Source organism: Dendrobates tinctorius, unplaced genomic scaffold, assembly GCF_039654945.1.
Source record: "Dendrobates tinctorius isolate UK_male_01 unplaced genomic scaffold, ASM3965494v1 ptg000196l, whole genome shotgun sequence".
Taxonomy (NCBI): Eukaryota; Metazoa; Chordata; class Amphibia; order Anura; family Dendrobatidae; genus Dendrobates; species Dendrobates tinctorius.
The window spans coordinates 14,875,736-14,889,977 of record NW_027361863.1 but is presented as its reverse complement, the minus strand read 5'-3'; the positions used below and the strand labels follow the sequence as shown (position 1 = coordinate 14,889,977).

Genomic DNA, 14,242 nt, shown 5'->3' with positions numbered 1-14,242 from the left:
GTTCAATCCCCTTTTGGGCAAGTTGAGGGAAATCCGCAAAAAAAATACAAAAATTCAGATCTAGCTGGCTCTCCAATGTAAAATAATGCGTAACCTTGTAAAATACTCAGGACTAGATACCAGATAAAAATGTAGTGGTTTATTTGGATTCTTCCATCAAAGAAAAAATTATTACAGAAAAACATAAAAATAGGAGAAAGAGAGATTGTCCATTAGTTCATAGCAAAAGCTTGTCACCTTCTTTCTCTGGGATTCCACATGGCAAATGGCCTCTGTCTCTCTTAGGCTTCTTCGTAGTAAAGTTACATATCAGCTGTTCAGTTATGTCCGTGCAGAGATGACATCTTGCGTCTGTGTCTCATGATGGTGAGGGAAGGAGCGAGCGACCTCTACAGTTAGCCATGAATTATATACGTCTCTTGAAGCACGTGATCCAGGTATATATGGAGTTGTCCTGTACCATGAGCCAAGCTTACAAAAATAGCCTATGTCATGTCAGCTAAAGCAATGTACAGAACTGAGTCTTAATAAGAAATTAAACTCCATAACTAATAAATCCATAACTAATAATATTTAACAGTATATCATCTGCTATTGTCTTCACTCCAGGAAGTCCTTCCAAAGCCTGCATTAACATCTGCTGGAACACCTCTGGAGCAGGTTTTAGTCCCATGGGCATTCTCAGCCATTTAAAACGTCCAAATGGTGAAGAAAATGTTGTCAATAAACTTGATTCTTCAGTCAGTGCCACATGCCAAAATCCATTTTTCACATCACATATAGAAAATATTTTAGCTTTTGATAGATCTGGTAGAACATGATCTAATGTCAGCATGGGGTAATGATTTCTTTTCATCGCCTTGTTGAGTGGCTTAGGATCAATGCATATTCTTAACTTGCCAGATGGTTTCTGCACTATGACCAAACTGCTGATCCAATCTGTGCTCTTATGAACTGGTGCTATCATGCCTCTTCTCTGTAAATCTTGCAGTTCTACTTTCAGCGGTTGCTTTAAAGCTACAGGCACTCTCCTTGTAGGTAATCTGGCAGGCTGCACAGTGTTGTCAATTTCTAGCCTATATTTAACTTCAAAGCTCCCATCACCTTCAAATAAATCAGCGTACTTCATTTTTATTTTCTGAATATCCAAGTTGTGCTCTGCATTTAGTTTGGGATTTGGTATATCCTGGGAAACTTCAACAGACATAATATTCTGTGACTGTACTTTTATTAAGTCCATTGCCTGAACAGCTTTTACTCCCAATAATGGTACATGGTTACCACCACGCAGCACGGTAAATTCAACTCTATAACTATTTCTGTTACATGGGTTCCGTATTTTGAGCTTACATGTCCCCACCGGTTTCAGAACACTTTTGTTGTACATCACCAGTACCTTGTCAGTTGACTCAATAGAAACCTATTTGTTCAGCAGAGCAGATGGAATTACATTGCAGCTTGCTCCACAATCCACCTGAAATCTAATGGGCTTCTCATCCAACAAGAATGTTGCATAAAGCTGCTTGGCATCCTTGCCTACTGACTGCCTGACTACATTGACTTTCTCTGCTGCAGGCTGCAGTTGTAGCTGTGTAATGTCCTCTGCACTGTCAGTGCCTGGTGTCACAGTGTGGAGCTGTCTGTACTGTTTGCCTGTTCCTTGCCTGCAGACAGCTGAGAAATGATTCTTCTTTCCACACAATCTGCAGGTGTCACCATATGCTGAACACTTGGTTTTGTCTCTCTCATGTCTTTTCCCACAATACTTGCAGTGGACAGTGCTTATAGGGGAGCTTGGTCTTGTCTTTCCTTTCATAGATACTGCATGTACCTTAGCATCATCATTATCACTGGTGCCTGCCATCATCTTCAGGTTGTGTTTTGTCAGTTCAGCAGCCCTGCAGATTTGCATGCATTTCTCTAAAATCATGTCTTCCTCTCTCAGTAATCTTTCTTTGAGATGACTGTCTCTTATGCCACACACCATTCTGTCTTTGATTAAACTGTCCCTGATCTCTCCAAAACCACGTTGTTGCCAGCCTCCTCAGCTCTGTCAGATATCTGTCCACATTTTCACCATCCTCCTTATGTCTTGTGAAAAAGTTATATCTTTCCACTGTCTCATTCTTCTTTGGGTCACAGTGTTTATCAAATGCATGCACAATATCTGCTAGAAGGACGTTGTCTGTGTGTGGGAGTAAGGTGTGGGCTAATTATCTGCCATTTTCCCCAATAAGGTGATAAGCTTCACTTTTCGATTGTCATCAGTGGGGGGCCACTGTGAGATCCACATACAGTGTAAACTCTTCCTTCCAATGTCTCCAAGTCTGGGACAGATTACATGAAGTCACATCCAGTCCCTGAGGGGGCTTCAGACCAGTCTCCATTTTGCAGTATTGTCAGGGAGTCTGTACTTACAGGTGCTGTGATTCTCTGTGATCCTCTGTACAGTCCCAGCTTCACACAAGCTCTGAGGATTTGCAGGTTCTGTGCCCAGCTGCCACCATGTTCTGTTATGTATTTCCAGTCAAGGATCACACTCCTTGGATAGCTCCAGGCTTGTTTATTACATGAGAATTGTGATACATTCCTCCATTACAAGATGTCTGCTAACAACAACTAACCAACATGTTCTTACACTCTATAGTACACACATCAAAGTAGTGAGACCCCTAGAGGCCACATCAACATATAACATATTGCTACAAGCCAATCAAGTTGTGGATGCTTCTAGCCTCCCACTGAGGCTACTGAAGCATGCCAAAATGTAAAAAAAAGTTTAAAAAATATGAAAAAAATAAAAAAATATAAAAGTTTAAATCATCCCCCTTTCACCCCATTCAAAATAAAACAATTAAAAAATATCCCATATATACATATTAGGTATAGCCACATTCAGAGTTGCCAGATCTATCAATAAAAAAAAGGTTTAACCTGATCGCTAAACGGCGTAGCGAGAAAAAAAAATCAAAACGCCAGAATTACGTTTTTTGGTTGCTGTGACATTGCATTAAAATGCAATAATGGGCGATCAAAAGATCACATCTGCACAAATGTGATATCATTAAAAACGTCAGCTCGGTGCGCAAAAAATAAGCCCTAACCCAACCCCAGATCACGAAAAATGGAGACGCTACGGGTCTCGGAAGATGGCGCAATGTTTTTTTTTTTTTAACAAACTTTTGAATTTTTTTTCACCACTTAGATAAAAAGAACCTAGACATGTTTGGTGTCTATGAACTCGTAATGACCTGGAGAATTATAATGGCAGGTCAGTTTTAGCATTTAATTCAGAGAAAATCACTGCACACGTACAAGAAAAATAATGTTTCAGGTGAGTATTTATTTGATGCTGATAGGTGAAGCGACAATTTAAGCAACGTTTCGGCCAATCATTGGTCTTTATCATATAGTCGCCTTTTCAAAAAAGCATCATGGGAAAACCAGGTAAGTAGTGTCACCACAATGAAATATGACACAGAGCCTATTGGGTCCCGTTTAAAGTCAATGCCCAGTGTAAGCAATGAGTTCAGGAGGAGCCAGTCTCCAGGGAGTATGGGTTTGATTCAATGGTGGCGCAGTGGAGGATGCAGACACTTCTGTGTCCCTGCAGTCATATTTCATTGCGGTGACACTACTTACCTGGTTTTCCCATGATGCTTTTTTGAAAGGGCGACTATATGATAAAGGCCAATGATTGGCCGAAACGTCGTTTAAATTGTCGCTTCACCTATCAGCATCAAATAATTACTCACCTGAAGCACTATTTTTCTTGTACGTGTGCAGTGATTTTCTCTGAACTTATGGGACCTCAGGTTCCTTTCACTAGCACCGTTTCGCAAAAAGTCCAGTGCTATCCATTTTTTTTCTTCCTACTTTTAGCATTTAGTGAACCTAGCAAAAAAGCCAAGCAAAAGACAAGTGTGGGATTGCACTATTTTTGCAATTTCACCGCACTTGGAATTTTTTTCCCGTTTTGTAGTACACGATATGGTAAAACCAATGGTGTTTTTGAAAAGTACAACTCGTCCCACAAAAAACAAATCCTCACAAGGTTATATTGACGGAAAAATAAAAAAGTCATGGCTCTTGAAAGAAGGGGAGGGAAAAATGAAAATGCAAAACCAAAATACCCCTGGTCGTTAAAGGGTTAAAATCTATGAGGAAATGGAAGGGCAAGAAAGGTAAATGGTAAAAAATATTTGTATTGTACGGTCCAGGCATCAACATAATAAATAGGGTGTTCACATAATGCTACATGAACCGGTCACCAATCAGTATGTGTATAGTACACGTACAGAGGGCTATTAAATGCATGGACGGTGTGTACAGATGCTACAAGGGTCCTGATTTTGAAGTAAATTTTGTATATGCAAAATGGGGATAGTTATGTAAGCGAGGTAAGGCAGAAGGCCAGTCTAAAGAAGTGCATTTATAGGCCACACTTACAACTGTGGGTATTGGGAATTAATCAAATTGTCCTGGGTAATGCATTCCTAAGAATTGGCGCAGCTCGGAAGAAGTCCTGGGAGATCGGAATGTAAGGTTAGTATTATTGAGGATGTTAGTCTTAGATTAGTTGCAGAATGAAGGGTAGGGTTAGGGTGATAGACAGAGATGAGGAGGAGATGTAGGGTGGTGCTGAAGCGTGGAAAGGTTTGTGGGTGAGATTTAACTCTGTATCGGATGGGCAACCAGTGCAATGACTGGCACAGGGTAGAGGCATTGGTGTAGCGGATGAAAAGGAATATAATACTGGCTGCTGCTTGCAGGACAGATTGGAGAGGGGAGAGTTTAATAGAGGGAGACCAATTAGTAGAGAGTTGCAATTGTCTAGATGAGAATGAATAAGATCAACAGTAAGTTTGTCGAGTCAAAGGTAAGAAAAGGTCAAATTCTAGAGATGTTTTTGAGGTGTAGATGACATGAGCGAGTGATCAGATGTGGGGCGGGAAGGAAAGCTCTAACTCAAATATGACCCCAAGACAGCGGGAATGTTGCTGTGGAGTATTGGTGGAACCACACATGGAAATGGCAATACTGGGCATAAGTAGGATAGTGGAAGGAGGTTTCTTGTACACTGATGCTCAAAGCTATATTTTATGTGCGGCTTAACTAGTGAATTGGAAATTGGAGTGTTGTTCTCATCATGTGCATTATTTGGTCTTGTTTGCCTTGGCACCAGCTCCACTACCTGTTGTAAAAATCATCTCCCAATCAGTTCCATATTTAAGACAATCCCAATTATCTTAACAATTAGTTATTCATAATCCACAGTCCTCAGGTACAATAACTGGTTAGAATGCAATTTAGACATTGTAAAATCAAAAGAGTATTTGATAAGTAGCTACCCATATATCCAAGAAGACAGCAAAGCAGCACAATGATGACGATGAGGACTCTGTTGACTATTTTGCCACTGAACAGCCTTACATTTGTTTTCTGAACTTCTGCACAAAAATAAAAAAAGTTGTTAAAATACCACTGCAGGCAGCTCTCTAAACCATAGGGCAGTAGTGTTTTTTCCACTAAAGAGTAAGAAAATCTGTTAAAATGGATAATAAAAAATAAATTATTCTAAACCCTTGCCCAAAAATAACAGGACCAATGCCTGTTCCACTAAGTCGCTAGGTCACACTTAAGGGCACCAAATCTCCAAATTAGCATATGTGAATAAACCTCACATTCTGCAGAACAGAGGCAGGGATTTGAATAGAAAATATGCCACTTTTATGGGTCATATATGCCATACTATGCTAAGTTTTACATCCCTCCCAATAATCAGGCTCTTCAGAGAGATACAGAGTGGGGGACCCATCTGTTACATCTATTATCCCCAAATGGGCAAATGCATAGAAGTAAGAAAGCAGAGTTTATTATTAATATAACATTCATTTAGAACAAATTACACTTGGGAATTCTATTATTAATAACTTATGATGCCAGGAAATGAACCATCAGTGCTGATGTGCCATAATTAGTAAAAAGATGAACATTATCCAGTCTAAGTAATAAATGGCATTTCTTTTTATTTTCATGCAATAGAAAAGGAAAAATTATATTTATATAATAAGTAAGTTACAATATGTACCAGAGGAGTTCACCAATTATCTAGTGTTACTCAACAATTCCTTACATGATGTGTACTCCTGTACATAGACCTTCCTGTTTGAACATAGACATTGACATTTCTGAAAAGACTCCATGCTGAGTCATGTTGCCAGGCTCATTAGGGTATGTGCACACTTTGCGGTTTCTGCTGCGTTTCCGCAGCGTTTTTGGCTCTGCAGAAACGCAGCAGATTTTGCTGCGTTGTACAGTACCTTTATTTCCTATGGAAATCAAAAAAAGCTGTGCACATGCTGCGCTTTTTTCCGCGCGGTTTGGCTGCGGTTTACAATCCGCAGCATGTCAATTGTTTGGTGCAGAAACGCTGCGGTTTTACACCTCATCCATTATGAGGTGTAAAACCGCAGGGCAAAACCGCAGAAAAAACGCAGATAATCCGCAGATAAACCGCAGAAAAACCGCAGCACTTTGTCCTGCGGATTTCCTGCGGTTTTCTCTACAAAATCCGCAGAGACAAAAAACTATGTGTGCACATACCCTTAAACAGTTGGACATTGCCATCTTCCTCCACTAGATGGCAGTAGCAAGATAATTTTCTTTCCTTCCAGCTGAGAGCTAATTTACATGTTTCCCTATAGAGCATTGCCAGTAAAGCTCCATACTCATCTTGTCTCCTTAGGGAAATAAAGGCTTCTGCCCAAAGCTATAGAATACATAAAAATATATAAATTTACCCTGTACTGGATCTTCTCTTGGCAAATGGCTCTGTGATTCATCTGTCCTTACGACAGCATAAACAACAGCGTGTGCATCTGTGAAATAAAATAATAGATAATAATTGTTACATCATTATTTTATCAAGTGTGGGTTACATAGGATCATGTGAGGTACTGTAAGACAAAATACCTTCTTTCCATTAAAGGGATTCTCAAAAAATGTAATAAAATGGACCCTGTCACATAATTAAAACGGCAGCACATCTCATAATAATCTTTAATTTTATATAGCGCTAACATATTCCGCAGTGCTTTACAGTTTGCACACATTATCATTACTGTCCCCGATGGGGCTCACAATCTAAATTCCCTATCAGTATGTCTTTGGAATGTGGGAGGAAACCAGAGAACCCGGAGGAAACCCACGCCAACACAGGGAGAACATACAAACTCCTTGCAGATGTTGTCCTTGGTGGGATTCAAACCCAGGACTCCAGCGCTGCAAGGCTGCAGCACTATCCACTGAGCCACCATGCAGCCCAGAGTCAGGTCACTGGGTCACATCTAAGTCATGTGTTAGGAGGGCTGTAATCTGAAACAAAACACATCCCATGAGACATGTGTCTCAATGACAGAAGACCAGTATCGAAGGCACACTACCAGAGCAGCTATAGGAGGGCTGTGACATTAGAAGAAATAAGTCTCTTCGGCTGACTGCGCACAAAGTATTTTTTAACCAGCCTTAGTCCTTTGAGATGAGGAGAATATTTATTCCTTTTAATATAATAGCCCTTCTACAGCAGCTCTGGTATGTATGCTTATGATACAGATCTTCTGTCAGTTGAGACACAGGTCTCGGGAACTGTGTTTCTTCAGACCGCAGCTCATCCTGACTTGTTTTTTTATAAGCCTGACATGTGACAGACAGGCTACCATTTGAAATACGTGACATGGGCCATTTTATTAAAATCTTGAACAACCCTTTTAAGAAAATGTCCTTATTCTTTACAGAGAGATTTGGCCTTAAATACTGTTATCATACTGTTTGAGATTTGTGAAATATTTTATATTTTGGTGTCCTCATTGGCTTTGGAAATTTGGGGTTAGCTGCTGTCAGCTGTGTCAGTAATCTTTTTTTCTTTTCTTACATCTCACCAGAATGCATCTTGGGTGAATGTCTTGGACTTTTCTGGAAGTATAGTTGGGAATAAGTAACCTGCTCCATATTTTTCACAAGTGAAAATATGATCTCCTAAAAAGCAAAACAAATAGTATTAATTATAATAGGATTACAAGCAAATGCGTGAAGTTAGAGAACAGAAATATATCTAATGATTGATAAACCTTTCCATTCCAATCTTTTCTTCTATTGGTTATCAAGGTTCTGCAGCTTTTCATATATTATAGGGCATATCTATCTGGGACAGACTTCTGGCATACTGAAATATGAACTGGAGTAAAATATATTGCAAATTTATTAAGAGGTACAGGCTTATTCAATTTATTGCATCCTTGCTTGCCCAAATTTACATCCCTAATGGGTCCTCATGCGAGTAAATCTGTCTGGCAACGGAATCCAGAGGTAGCACCTTCAGGTACATAAAAGTGTAAGCAGGTTGCGGGATGCAGTGACACGCAGGAAGCAGAGCAAGGGTTAACAAAATGTAACAATTTAATAGAACAGGGTTTTCACTCCTCGCAGGGAGATAAATGGTTAAAGAGGGAATGGTAGGAATAATAAAAGTAAAAGAAGGGTTGTCCAATGAAAGAACTTAACGTGTCCTGTATGATTCTCTGTAGACGATGATCCCGCAGGGGTTGCAGCTCCGGCAGAGTCCGGAAGTGATGTCCTCAGATGGGGTCCTTTAAAAGGGGGTCCATCTTCTGGCGGCAGCAATGGGTCTCCGGAACCTTCTACTGAGCCCCTAGTCCATAAACATGTGCGGCTGGAACAGACAAAGCTGCAGTTCTTTTAGAGTCCAATGGGAACGGGCATGGAGCAAGTGACAGGGAAAGCCGCAGGAGTCCGCCCAGTACTCGGCTCTCCCTCCTCCGCACATGCGCAGTACTCCCAGTCACGGAGCGCATGGCACCTCTCAGCGCTGCGGTCCCACTGCAGACGGCAGAGCCCAACCAATGCGGCCTGTCGCGGTGCCTGTACTCGACTGCGCGCTGCTACGAGTTGGCACCAAACTGCCTGCTGCTGTGTACGCTTACCTTTTTATTTTACCCCACCTCCCCAGGTCATGTGGTTGGTCTGGCTCCTTATTTCTTCCCCCAGGCAACAGGGGAGGCAGCCTCAACAGTTCTGGACCCGGCTCGGCACAGGTTCCCGCAGCCCGGTCCTCCTCCTTACATAACTCAATTCTGCAAAATCTGGCATTGTTTTTTGGGGATTCTTACACCATTTACCAAAGTATATATTACTGTCAAAAAGTATATTTTTTACTTTACTGGTAAATTATAAGTAGATTTTTAAAAAGGTTTTATGCTACCAGTACCAGCTGAATCTCCGTCACAGCTTTGGCTTATATCAAATCAAGAAAAAAAATATTGATACTTTTAAATGCCCTCACACTACCCCATGGTCTTTTAAGACCTTATGGGTGGCACAGTGTATAAAATAAATGAAAATAAATAAATAGATGAAAGTGGCAAAAATAAAATAGAAAATAAAGCATAAATTAAAGAAAATATACTAAAAATAACATTACCAGTCTAAATTACTGCTTCTATCACCACCCCTGAAAAAAATATGCCCATTGTATAAAAATAATTTTTATAGAAAAAAGTAACACCATTTATAATGTTAACAGTCCTTTGCGGTTGTAAAAAAATAAATAAAAGTTAAAAATAACGGCATGTTTCCTGTTTTCTCTACATTTTGACCTACTAACATAATCACCTACTAACCGCCAAGAGCAAGCGACACTACTCTGTACTCCTTCTTCTGGACATGTCTTCTGCCTTTGACACTGTGGACCATTCCCTCTTGTTACAGATTCTCTCATCTCTTGGCATCACAGATTTGGCCTTATCTTGGATCTTGTCATATCTAACAGACCGGACATTCAGTATCTCCCTCTCCCACACCACCTCGTCACCTCACCCACTATCTGTCGGTGTTCCCAAAGGCTCATTTCTAGGACCCCTACTCTTCTCCATCTACACCTTTGACCTGGGACAGCTCATAGAATCCCACGGTTTGCAGTATCATCTCTACGCCGATGACACGCAGATCTACCTATCTGGTCCTGACATTACCTCCTTACTGACCAAAATCCCACAATGTCTGTCCGCTATTTCATCTTTCTTTTCTGCTCGCTTTCTAAAACTGAACATGGACAAAACAGAATTCATCATCTTTCCACCATCTCACTCTACCCCTCCACCAGACCTATCCATCAATGTCAGTGGCTGCTCACTTTCCCCAGTCCCGCATGCTTGGTGCCTCGGGGTGATCCTCGACTCTGCCCTCTTTTTCAAGCTACATATCCAAGCCCTTTCCTCCTCACGCTGACTCCAACTCAAAAACATTTCCCTGATCTGTACATTCCTTGACCAAGAAAATGCAAAAACGCTTGTGCACACCCTCATCATCTCCCACCTTGACTATTGCAACCTCCTACTCTCTGGCCTCCCCTCTAGCACTCTTGCACCACTCCAATCTATTGCAAACTCTGCTGCCCTACTAATCTCCATGTTATTCCCCAATGTCTCCTCTCTACCAAGCCCTTCACTGGCTTCCTATCGTCTAGAGGCTCCAGTTCAAAACCCTAACTATGACATACAGAGCCATCCACAACCTGTCTCCTCCATACATCTCTGACATGGTCTCCCGGTATTTACCTACACACTACCTTCGATCCTCTCAAGATCTTCTTCTCTACTCCCCTCTTATCTCTTCTTCCCACAACCGCATACGAGACTTCTCCCGCGCTTCCCCCATACTCTGGAACTCTCTACCCCAACACATCAGACTTTCGCCTACCATGGAAACCTTCAAAAAGAACATGAAGACCCACCTCTTCTGACAAGCCTACAACCTGCAGTGATCATCAGTCTACTGAACTGCCACACAACCAGCTCTACCCTCTCCTAGTGTATCCTCACCCATGCCCTGTACAATGTAAGCCCTCGCGGGCAGGGTCCTCTCTCCTTCTGTACTTGTGTGTGCCTTGTATTGCTCATGTTTATTGTACTTGTCTATGTATGCCCTTTTTTTCACAAGTAAAGCACCATGGAATAAATGGCGCTATAAAAATGAATAACAATAATATTTTCACCCAATATCAGCAAAAAAGACATAAAAATAGCATACAAATTCAGCCCCATGAAAAAAGTGGCAAAAATTATTTGAATATCCACATCAGAAAAAAGTATAGCGACATTAATAGTGCATGTACGATAAAACCAAAAAATGTACCTGGTTTGGAAGGGAAGTAAATGGCCTGGTCATAAATTTGTTAAAAATTCTTTTAGAAAATTTTTGGTGGCACCGTTCAGGACTCACTTCTTAATAGCTAAAGCAGAGACCAGCTAGAAATGACAGCTTTAGAAAGCCCAACGGTTATCTATCATTTTTACCAAAAAGTTAGCAAACTTTAATATGTGAATGTAACTCATATAATTCACATATAATGTATTTTAATAATCAGATTTCCTTCTAATACATCATATTGCAAAAAAACACACATTTGTTCACATATAAAATGTAGGGCAGACGGGATGACTTTCTGCTTACATACATTGTACAGTATTTGGTGTGTTTTTCCTGTCTTAGGGTATGTTCCTACGGTCAGTAAACGCTGCGGGTTTGACGCTGCATACATCCGCAGTGTCAAACCCACAGCGGACAGATGTTACAGCATAGTGGATATGGGATTTCATGAAATCCCATCTCCACTATGCATGCACAGCCGCATCCGGCAGCCCTGTGTATACGCAAATGCGGCGCGTCTTTCTAGACCGCAGCATGTCAATTTATCTTGCGGAGATGCTCCGTCTCTGCAAGATAAATGTCCCCTACAATGTATTGGATGTGGCGATTCCGCATGGTTCAATGAACACATGCGGAATCACCGGCATTCAAAAGCCGCCAGCACTTTGGACGGAGCGAGCATGTGCTGCGTCCAAAGCACTGCCGATTCCTGACCATTTCTTTTTCATTAATGTACACTAGGGTGACCGCAAAAAATCGATGTCGGAATTTTGTCCATCTGGACCCCACAAAACGATTCCCCTTTCCAGATATTGAGATAGCCAAAATTTGAGCTCGATCAAACGACGTTAACCCGTGCCGCTCGTCGCTCAAAGTTTGAAAAAATCCAAATTGAGGTATTTTAAGATTTAGGTATTTTGCATAGTCTGTTAGACTATAAAGAATGTGACAACAACATTGCAGAAATAGCCCTGACCAAATTTTCGAACCATTTGTGGTATTTGAATGCAGAGTTGGTGGGATTATCGTTTTTTGATCCCACCATTACAGACAATGAAAAGTTGTTAATGTCTAATAAATTGCTCAGTAGCACAGATGAACCATCAGAGCACGCTGGGGTTGTAAATCCAAAAGTTAGGAAAGAAAAATTAAAAGAGGTAGGAAGTAACCGACTTTAACGACCTTCTGACAAAAGATGAAGAACAAAAGCAATATGTCCTGCAAGTTGCAAGCAAATGCCGAGCATGACATTGGAGTTGGCGATGTGCGGTTGTATTACCTCTTCCAACCCCTAACCCCCTGGGAAACTCCCCCACCCACTTAAACTCCCAATAATAACAAGACACCCAAATGGAATATAATGGCCACAGCAGCCTTTTATTTAAATAACATACAGTAATTTGTAAATATATCGCAACCTTGGGGAGGGTCCTTGAAGCTCCAAATCTGGTGACCAAAACGTAAATAATACTTTCTGTGGACAAAAACATACCATAAATTACTCCCAGCCGTTACCTCACTGGCTCGGGAGCACCAAAACCCCCATCGGGGTTACCCTGTCCACTTAATCCCTGGGGATCCGACCAACCACTGCCGGAAGTCCCCCCAACTCACCAGACCCAAACCACGGATAAACATTGAGGAATCCATATAACCACAGATCCCCCAAAACCAATTTAGCACCAACTTCAAGGACCCCCTCCCCCCACACGCCACAACGAAGGCAATTGAAGACCTCGATTGCCTGAGACCCCCCCATTCCGAAAAGCCATGGCCCTCTCAATCCCATCCTGCAGCCCCAAAGCCCAAAGATCCATTCCCACATCATTTAAATGAACGCCGTCAGCCCGCCAAAACTCCCCCCTCCCTCCTTCCAAATCAAAATGCCAAACCACCACCCCCCCGTTCCTAACCACGAACGCAGACACTGCCCGATTGACCTTTATCCGTGCCTTATTTAACTTGATCACCAACCTCGCATGCCGCCAAGTCTTCCTCAGCACCATCTCCGACCACACCACAGTTAGCCCTTTAAACGATAACCACAACCGCAGAAGATCGTGCTTAATGTCCTTGACCAATTCACGGAAAGGACGGACCCCCAAATCATTTCCCCCGGCATGCAGAACTAGAATACCAGGATCCCTGTCAAGCCTAGCGCTATTATGGACTTCCTGCAAAACCCTGTTCCAACCCATCCCCCTGAAACCCAACCATCTTACCACCGCCAAACTGCGCCCAAAACCCAATTGCCGCCCCTCCCGCCGAACATCCGCATGCCGAGCTCCCCAATACACAAAGGAATGGCCTAGGATCCACACCAGCAAAGGAGTGCAACCTGTAATGACAAAAAACCACTATTAGCCACCGTGCAAACAACTCACACCACGCCCTCCCCCTCACGCAATTCCGCATTCAAAGCCCCAACTCGAACGTACGACCTGTAACGACTCGATTCCCACCGACCAATCCGCTGTATCACCTTCGAACCCAAACCACCAGCAGCTGCCTCTGTGGCCGCCCCGATCCGAAAGAGTGAGAAGCGAACCGAGACCCATCAATATCCAACCTGTCCAGGCCTTTATGCAAAACCGCCACGAACTGGAACCTTGACAAGAAGGAACCATCAACATGCCGCAGCAATGGCCCATCGCCCCTCTGCTGCTCTGACCTGTAAACCCGCAAGCATCGCACCGGGCACATCAGGGATCCAGGCACAGCGCCCAACACCACCCTTTTTCCCTACCCTCCTGATCCGTTTTCGATCTCCGAATCCAAAACTCCAAGCCCTCGTCACCCACTAACACGTCCCTGTCCAACAAACCCCCACCCGAATACCGCCCTGGAGAGACCAACTCCCCCACCCTCAATGCCCCGAAAAAGGCAAGCGAAAAAGCTGCCCGAAAAAGAGAACACTCAAACCGTGACACACAAACCTCGTCCAACACAGTCCCCAACCGTTCAAGTATGCCAAATGACAGCGGACGCCGGCAATCCCCCCTACCGCCCCGACATC

General features: G+C 42.5%; 1 protein-coding gene across 1 annotated transcript in view; it reads right to left on the bottom strand.

Moving 5' to 3' along the window:
- The window catches only part of LOC141056091 (uncharacterized), a 171,677-nt gene that overhangs the window by 31,597 nt on the left and 125,838 nt on the right, over positions 1 to 14,242 (bottom strand). The window contains exons 3-5 of the mRNA XM_073552748.1: positions 7,941 to 8,037; positions 6,804 to 6,881; positions 5,352 to 5,450 (exon numbers count right to left, since the gene is read on the bottom strand). Coding sequence (XP_073408849.1) covers positions 5,352 to 5,450; positions 6,804 to 6,881; positions 7,941 to 8,037 — 274 coding nt within the window. The remainder of the gene's footprint in view (positions 1 to 5,351; positions 5,451 to 6,803; positions 6,882 to 7,940; positions 8,038 to 14,242) is intronic.